The following is an 8,722-nucleotide window of genomic DNA, read 5'->3' as shown; positions in this document are numbered from 1 at the left end:
ATATCCTTCCCCACCCATCCTGCCTATGACCCCAGAATGAATTTTTTTTTTTTTTTTAAGATTTTATTTTTTCCTTTTTCTCCCCAAAGCCCCCCGGTACATAGTTGTGTATTCTTCGTTGTGGGTTCTTCTAGTTGTGGCATGTGGGACGCTGCCTCAGCATGGTCTGATGAGCAGTGCCATGTCCGCGCCCAGGATTCAAACTAACGAAACACTGGGCCGCCTGCTGCGGAGCGCGCGAACTTAACCACTCGGCCACGGGGCCAGCCCCCCCAGAATGAATTTTATAAAGCTGAAATAGTAGGTCACTTTTTTCCTTAAAATCTTTCAGTAACTACACATAGCCTTCAACTGCCTAAATGCCTTGCGATGGCACATGGGACCCACCATGGATGTTTCTTCCAGCCTTTCCCTACGATGCTTCAGACTTACACACCCACTCCTACCGCAGACTCTTTCAGCCTCAGGCACCTGTATGTTGTTATTCTCACTACTTATAACACCCTCCCCCATCTCATACTTCTATTTAACCCCCATTCAGCTTTCAAAACCCAATAAAAAAGAACTGCCTTCTCTGGAATCTATTCTGAGTCCACCCCATGCCTGGGGCTCCTTCCTCATGATACCTGTTCTCGGTTCCCACAACACCCAGTGCATACCTTTATCATAATATCACAGCACTTATCAGACTCATAGGTAAATGCACTGTCTCCTCCACTCTGCTGTGACTTCCTTGAGGGCAGGGAGAGGCTCGGGTTCACTCTAAACTCTGACACTGGGCCCTGGATCTGGCACACAGCAGACCCTCAGCGTATACAAGAATGGATACGTGCCTATTTCGAAACTGTGAAGTAATATACAATCTTACACTCTGAAACTCAAAAGAACATTTTTTACTATTTGCAAACTCCTATTTTTTCTTCTCTGCTCATAAGAATAAAAACAGATTCTACTTTTGCACACCCAGCTATTAATGTAATTATCCAGTTTCTTCAGCTATTACTATAAGCCATTTAACAAAGACTGAAGTTGTATACATGGCTAGAGAACTCCAATCAACAGAAGTTAATCTAGGGCCTGTGAAATATCCATAACAAATTCTTCAGAATTGACTTTCATTAATAAAGTAGACCAGGGTCCGGCCTTGTGGTGCAGTGGTGAAGAGTGCACGTTCCGCTTCCGCAGCCCGGGGTTCCCCAGTTCCGATCCCGGGTGCGGACATGGCAGCACTCGCCTAAGCCATGCTGTGGCAGGCGTCCCACATATGAAGTAGAGGAAGATGGGCACGGATGTTAGCTCAGGGCCGGTCTTCCTCAGCAAAAAGAGGAAGATTGGCAGCAGATGTTAGCTCAGGGCTAATCTTCCTCAAAAAAAAATTAAAAAAAAATAAAGTAGACCAGATGCAAGCTTTGTCGTAATTTTAGAAAAATGTAAAAGTACAGCCATCACATTTACACTACCCTGCACAGGATCTCAGTGTAAACCGAGCCTAATCCACCATAGTACTGCTCTTCTCAAGATGGCATTTTCCCTATAGTGGGATTACAATTGAACAAAAAGCGTTTGCATCTGACACAGGTCACTTTAAGTTCACAGTAACAGGATGAGCAGCTTTCTTCACGTGTCAAAGAGTAGATCCCACTGAGACACGACGTTCTCGGGTCTGCCTCTTAAATAACGTGAGTTTAATAAATAGGCTCAAAACCATAGCTTGGTTCCCATACCATTCCTCACCCAGCATGCTCCGGAAGGAAAATAAAATGACTTATTTACCAAGCACTTCCCACTACTGGAATTATATGCTAGCCCTGCCAGCGGCACAGAAGTGTTTAGGCAGGTTTAAGCTGAGTAATACGCTTAGGTGGTGCAAGTATCATAAAGCACAGAGTTTTGCCCATATTAAGATAAACTTCCTGCCCCTATTGACACTTAATCACAGAGGTCTGTTTACACAGGATTACTCTAGCCTTCAGCTCCAAGCTAAATGGACTTTGGGGAAATGCTCCAGAGAGAAATTGGTTTGGGATTTAGGAGGAGGCCTCTATTTTGGTCATAACAAGAGTGGTATTTTTGTTATACTCTTCTCAAGCTAGATCTACCCAGAGAGTGTATGATTATACTTCAGGTATTAAAGACTGACTTCGTAGAACTATTATTAGAAAAATTAAAGATCTAGCTAGCTAGTACGCCTCTGGTCCCATAGGGCAGCACGAATCCAAGATCAAAGAACGCTGTGATGTGGCGACGCACCATACCAAACACAGGACACCACTGTTTCTGCTTTTCCATACTCTTTATTGCCAACAGTTTAAAATGGTCAACATAAAAAAAAAAACATTTCGATAATAAATACTGCTCTTTGGGCTGTAATAAATAAAAAGTTTATTAACAAGGAATGCACTTTTCCAGCCACAAGTGTCTTCAAAAATTAACAAAAAAAAAAAATTATATATGGCCATAGTTCACAGTTAAGCAGCCAAAAGCTGCTCCGAGTACAGCCTTTAAACAACACGGGAGCTTCCTCCCTTCTCCTCCCCTTCAGGAAGTATATTCACAGTTCCGAGTCCTCTGTCTGAAATGCTCTCCACAGAGAGAAGTAAAGAGTCAATGCACCTTTCTGTGAAATTGTCTGAAAAACCTTTTAAAACAGGTACGTCAAGGAAAACTGCATTCTGGTTCGCTCCGATTGTCCAAAGTCAAGAACTGTGTGCTTCAGCCTGGTCTGGTTCCACCCAGTCCAGCAGGCCACAGAGGAATTGTTTTCGTACCACCACCTGTCCGTCTTCTTCAACATGCTGTAGATCATTTTACTGGCTTCCCTGTAGATCTCACAGTGGAAAAGAGGAGTCCCATAGGGTCCATTCGAAAAGTCTTTTAGTTACATCTCTGTAAGAGCATGTTCAGAGCATATTCCATTCGATTTTTTAATTCTGATGAACAGCCAGACATCAGCAGAGTTGTCAGTCTGAACGTTGTAGATATCCTGTCCTCATTGATGTATGTGAGAAGGTATTCTTCATTTTGGCTACAGATGATTATTTTTGTATGGTCATGGTAGAAATTCACCTTTAAAAAGTAGATACAGATATTAGATCTCTCTAAATATTCAAGAATTAGAAAAGTTTGGTCAATAACTAAATTGGCTAGGTAATTGTTTAAGACCTAACCATGCACTTTCCTGAAGGGTTCATATACCTGAAAGGTGCCATCATTGAAGAGCATCATTAAGGCCTTATCAGATTTTAGCCACTGAAGGAGGTAGAGCCGAGGTCTGCGAATATCAGTAACACTAGGCAGGTCTCCACCCTGGAAAAGATTGGGAGAGTTAGTGCCTATAAAAATTTTGCAGTGTGCACTCAATTCTTCTAAAAGCAAATGCTTCTCAAACTTAAGCAAGTATCAGAATGGCCTGAAGAGTCCTGGCCCCACCTCCCAGAGATTCTGACTCAGGACATCTAGGGTAGGAATGAGAATCTGCCCTTCTACAAAGCCTTGAGGCTATGTGGATGCTACTGGTCTGTGGACCACACTTCAAACATCACTGCTCAAAAGCCACAGTACGTACATCCATGAGGTTCTCCTCCATGTAGTGAGAGAAGTATTTCAGCACCGTCACTTGACTAATGAATTGTTCAGGAGCATCTGTTGCTGGGAAAACAGAGCACTGGCCAAGCTCTGCGTAATAGTGAACTGTTCTGAAAAACAGGAACAATAGGGAGGGAAGAGAAAAAAAACAGAAGCAGTTAGTCAGTGTTTTCAGATTTCTTTAGTGCAAGACTAAAGAAATGACAGGACTTCATTAATTGGATACACTTACTTTTTGTCTGGAAGGAGGCTCATGTGAGCACCGTTGTTGAAAAGGACACCTACAGTGTGGTCTGAGAGCTGGTATCCAAAGCCATACTTGTTAGAGTAGTCGACCCACTTAGTGACCCACTGAAAGGAAGTGCTCAGCTGCTCTTTGGGGATGCAGTCAGCTTCTGGCATGTTTTCTAGACATCCTCGAAGGACTCGTGCCACTGTGTCTGCCACACTCCCCATGGTACTGTCTTCGAGGCCTGAAAAGTCAGAGGAAGATACAAAATAATTAACAAAAAAACCTTAGACTTCAGCAGATGCTAAGTTTCCCTCCACTAATTCTGAGGACACAGAATTCAAAATCGTTCCTTGCCTTTTTCCAATTCCTCTAATTTTGCTTCCTCTATGCTAAATTAGGCTACAAAACATACTGGCTTCAGTCAGTTAGTACTGAGCGTTTATAGTTTCATTATTTAAAATGTGACTGACAAGCACTTACATTCACTGCTACTGCTGCAGCTGCCCAGAGTCCCTCTGACTATCATCCGAATAGCATCTCCAATCTGCTGCTTGTTTTCCACTGCGGTTGTTCCAGATCTGGCCACTGTAGTGGTAGGTGGCGGGAGCTCCTAGAAAAGAGAAGAGTCAGGCAATGAGTCAAGCATCTAAAATTCATTTAGGGTGGAGAATTCTAGGTTAAGATGAGACTCTAGCAATTGCTCAGAAAGCTTATCCAAAAGCAATGGACACAGCCAGGTTGAAGATAGTGCAGTAACTCAATGGCACGCATCATTAAACTAAAAGACAAAAGTTTCTCCTTTTCAAAGGCCGGAAGAAAAGCTTTATGTAGAAGATTATCATGCTTGAACCGTGATAATCATAGTGCAAGTGATAATTCACGAAGAATGGAAATGATATAAAGTGTTTATATCTATTTTGGTCTTTTCCAGCATACCTCATCTGTCCTGTGTTTGCTAGGCTGCTGAGTTATTGAAGTCTTTTTCAAATCATGCCTAAGCTTGTAAATTTCTTCATCTTCTTTAGATGCTCTGTCTGTAAATCAAGGAAAAGAATTATGAGTGTTATTCTATCCCAACAACGTAGGTACAGAGCCATATTTCTTCCTTTTGCATTAATAACCAGCTTATGAACATCGGCGAAAACAGCATTGTTATCATGGCCATCAACTACAATTACGCAAGAGGCACACTTTAATATATATGACACAAAGAGCTGTCAATCACAACTCGCAGTGGGGATTTATTATGCCATAAAAAGTCTAATAGTATACAAACATACTGGATAAGTTATGCTAACGTAAAAGCCTCTTTTAACTAACTTAGCAAATTTAAATATACTATTGGATACAGAAGAGTGAGAGAAGTCTTAGAACTTACTTTGTGTGTCAATGTATCTTGCTTTGTCTTTTTTGCCACCAAAAAGAGCAGCAGCTGCTTTCTTAAAGAAATTCTTAGCTGGGCTTGACAAGTGGAAATCTGGAACTGTATGACAACAGCTAGAAGAAAGTCTGTCTGGAGTGAAGCCCTGTGGGGTATCAAAAAAGACTCTCATTATCTGCTGGGTAATGGGGATCAAAAGTATCTAACAAAAAGACACAAGAAACATACCAACCTGCAAAAAAAATTCATGTCTAATGATGTCATCCAAACTAGGACGATCCTCTGGATTTTTAGACAACATGCTGGCTATTAGGTGCTTAGCAGGAGCCAGCAATGACGATGGCATTGTATACCTTGCTTCTCTTATGCACCTGTAAGTTTCTTTCAGATTTGTAGTTTCAAATGGGGGTCTTCCTAGTAACATTGTATACCTGCGCGAAAGGGAACAATTCTTTAGGGATGATGATAAAGCAACTCTTCTCAAGTGTTACATCTAAATCCAAATTTGCTTTTTGATCATTTTGGTGCATTTACTTACATGACACAGCCTAAGGCCCAAATGTCTGATTCACAGCCATGTCCTTGTTTGTTGAGGACTTCAGGAGAAAGATAATTTGGGGTACCACATATTGTTCTGGAAAGAGAAAATATCAAGATCTCATTAGGAACTACTGTACTGTTTAAACTTAGTTCTCTGGACAAAACTTTAAAAGCACTATGTTGAATTTCTATTTGGAAACATTTGACTTCTGATTTTTGGTACCTTAACAACTGACATTTGACCAAGTGACTTTTGGCAATTTTTTTTAATGCATGTACAGTTTTTTTCAGCCCACATGACAAAGTGTTTTTAACCAACTGAGACCAGGTACAGCATGGCAGTTTTATACATTACAGGCAAATGTAAGACAGATTTCTTTCACAATCAACTTACAGGCATAAGGCACTGTGCCTGGTCCATAGTGGGCTCTTAATAAGTGTTTCCTTAAATTAATATCATTGTGGCTTATAGATTTCAGTATCAACTGACCTTCTCCGAAACATTAACTGGAAAATAATAAGGGCATATTTGATCTCCACAAAACCCTAGTAGGACATATCTTTCTGACTCTTACCTCCTTCTGTGTTCTAAGGGTTCCAACCTGGCTGCCAAACCAAAGTCCCCGACTTTCAGTTCCATGGCTTCATTAATAAAAAAGTTCCCTAGATGAAAAACAAAACAAAACCTGAATCCCTTTGAAATGGTGTTCTACCCAAGTACACACACATCAACCTTGGAGGCAGGCAGGCAGTGGTTTAATATTAAATTCATCCACTCAAAAGAAAGATTACATAGGCTAGATCCCAATTAAGAATGTTAACATATAAAAAGGGAGAGAGAGAAGAAAAGACCCCTTCTAACACAAAAGTCAGCAATCGGGGTCCAGGGCTCACCTAGTTTGAGATCTCTGTGCAAGATTTCTTGTTCATGAAGGTACTTTAGTCCAGACACAATCTGCCTGAGGTAGTATCGGACTTCTGGCTCTGTCAACACCTTCCTTGCTTTCAAGATATGAGCCATGGACTAGGAAGAGAAGGAAAAAAGAGAATCTGTCAAACAAAGTTATCAAAATCAGTGGTCTGCTTTTGCACAATGCGTGACGAGTTACAGCTGCAGTATAATAATTACTTCCACAACTAAAATCCCAGATAAAATGCAGTTTGAATGCCACGTCCGTTTGGGGGAAGTAAACATACTGAAACAGGAGTTGACACTTACCCTTCTACTGCAGTATTCCAAGAGAATGTAAATGTTTTCTTTGTCCTCAAAGTAGTGGTAAAACTGCACTACGTGCTTATGATGAAGAATCCTGTGAAGTTCTATTTCTTTGTCAATCTAAAACAAAATGCAAGGTAAGGTTTATTAGCCTCTTGTCACCTCGGAAAAGCCAGTTGCTTACACATGCAGAAGACATTTCCCTCACGGGAAGGGCCATCCCTGCACACAAAGAAAATACTTGACAACAGTCATACACACCTTTTCCCTTTGATGAGGTTTAGCTACTCTGCTGTGAGGAATAATTTTTGCAGCATAGACTTTGTTGTTGGTCAAATCTGTCATCTCATAACATTTCGCGAAGCCACCCTGAAAGGAAACAAAGCAGAGACGGAATTGAGCACGGCAGAAAAATGGACGGCAGATCTTTTAAAAAATAAATGAATAAAAATAAGAAAGAAAAGCAAAAATGGGGGGAGGGGAGGTGGACAGAGGGATGCAGTCTGCTTTTTAAAAGCTCCTTCCCGAAGGGAAAAGCATCCTGAAAACAGTAAATTAAAACAGTTTTCCTTCTCCCCTTACAAAGAGGAGCTTCATGGAGCGGACTGGGGTCGGGGAGATGAGAAATAATATCTGAAGAGACTTGTCAAGGAAAGTCTCTGGGCGCAGGTAGAGGGAGCTGGATCTGGTCTAGAAAGCCCTCGCTTCTGGCCTCCAGATCAATTTCTCTGGGCTGCGGGAGGCAGACGGAGCCGCGGCTCAGGCTGTAAAACCGATCCCGGCGCTGTCAGCGCACAAAAGCCAGCGGATGGCAGGTGAGCAGCCCACGTCGCGTGGGGATCGGACTCCGGAGAAACCCAGAAGCGGCGGGCGCGGGACTCAGGGTCCGGCCGGCCCGGGGGACGCGCGGGCGGACCTCCCTCCTCCCGCCGGGCGGCCGCTCATCACCTTTCCCAGCACTTTGCCCCGGCAGTAGCGCTTCCCCGTCGTGGGGTCGACGATAATCCGCGAGACCTCGGCCCCCGAGTGCGAGTGGTGGTGATGGTGGTGCGGGGCCGCCGGCTGCACCTGCGCCTGGGGCTGCGGCGCCTGCAGCTCCTCGGGGGTCTGCTGCGGCCGCTTCTTCTTCGAGTCCCCGCCGCAAGTCTTGCCCAGTGCCTGCTCGCACATCTTGCTCCCGCCGGCCGGTTGGTAGGTGATAGTCCGCAAGAGCTCCATCGTCGCCTCGCCGCCCGGCCCTGCCTGCTGCCACCTCCGAGGCGCCGACACACGCCCGAGCCGGCCCGAGCCTTCGAACCCCTGCCGCCCCTAGCAACCGCGCCCGACGCCTCCGTCCACTTGTGCGAGTGCGAACGCCGGGCGAAGTCTTATATACGGGCCGAGGAGGGGCGGGGACTCGAAACGGGATGCTACGTCAGGGGCGAAGCCCCGCCCACCAGCCGCCCGAGAGCGCGGGGCCGAGCCGGAGGACCCGACGGGCCCCTGGCGTCCCGCGTCCGAGCGGCGTGTGAACGCGGGTGGCACGGCCCGGGCGCCGGTCGCGGGGACCACTCGCTACGACGGGCAGGCCGGCAAGGGAGTCCGGTCGTCCCCGGGACCGCCAGCCCATTCTTCGAATGCTGCGAGCTTCTGGGCGTGAGCTAGAAACCAGAGGGCGGACGCCCGGCCCCGCCCCCGCCGCTCGCCCCCGTCGCTCAGCCCCGCCCCCGCCGCCGGGCCCGGTGGCCGGGCCGCGCGGGCACCCGAGCCCCGCCGGGCGCTTCTGCAA

At 45.3% G+C, this 8,722-nt stretch overlaps 1 protein-coding gene across 1 annotated transcript; it reads right to left on the bottom strand.

Moving 5' to 3' along the window:
* Window positions 1–2,274: 2,274 nt before the first annotated feature.
* Window positions 2,275–8,300, bottom strand: PLK2 (polo like kinase 2). The gene is made up of 14 exons (XM_046672155.1): window positions 7,903–8,300; window positions 7,216–7,323; window positions 6,958–7,074; window positions 6,633–6,762; window positions 6,314–6,401; window positions 5,737–5,832; window positions 5,431–5,629; window positions 5,196–5,343; window positions 4,754–4,851; window positions 4,298–4,427; window positions 3,818–4,058; window positions 3,566–3,695; window positions 3,196–3,306; window positions 2,275–3,066 (listed from the first exon to the last, which is right to left on the bottom strand). Exons 1-14 carry the CDS (start codon window positions 8,170–8,172, stop codon window positions 2,875–2,877), a joined length of 2,058 nt encoding a protein of 685 aa, XP_046528111.1. The 5' UTR covers window positions 8,173–8,300; the 3' UTR covers window positions 2,275–2,874.
* Window positions 8,301–8,722: the final 422 nt, after the last annotated feature.

The sequence above is a fragment of the Equus quagga genome, chromosome 9 (assembly GCF_021613505.1).
Source record: "Equus quagga isolate Etosha38 chromosome 9, UCLA_HA_Equagga_1.0, whole genome shotgun sequence".
Classification (NCBI taxonomy): domain Eukaryota; kingdom Metazoa; phylum Chordata; class Mammalia; order Perissodactyla; family Equidae; genus Equus; species Equus quagga.
This window is presented reverse-complemented; position numbering and strand designations above follow the sequence as displayed.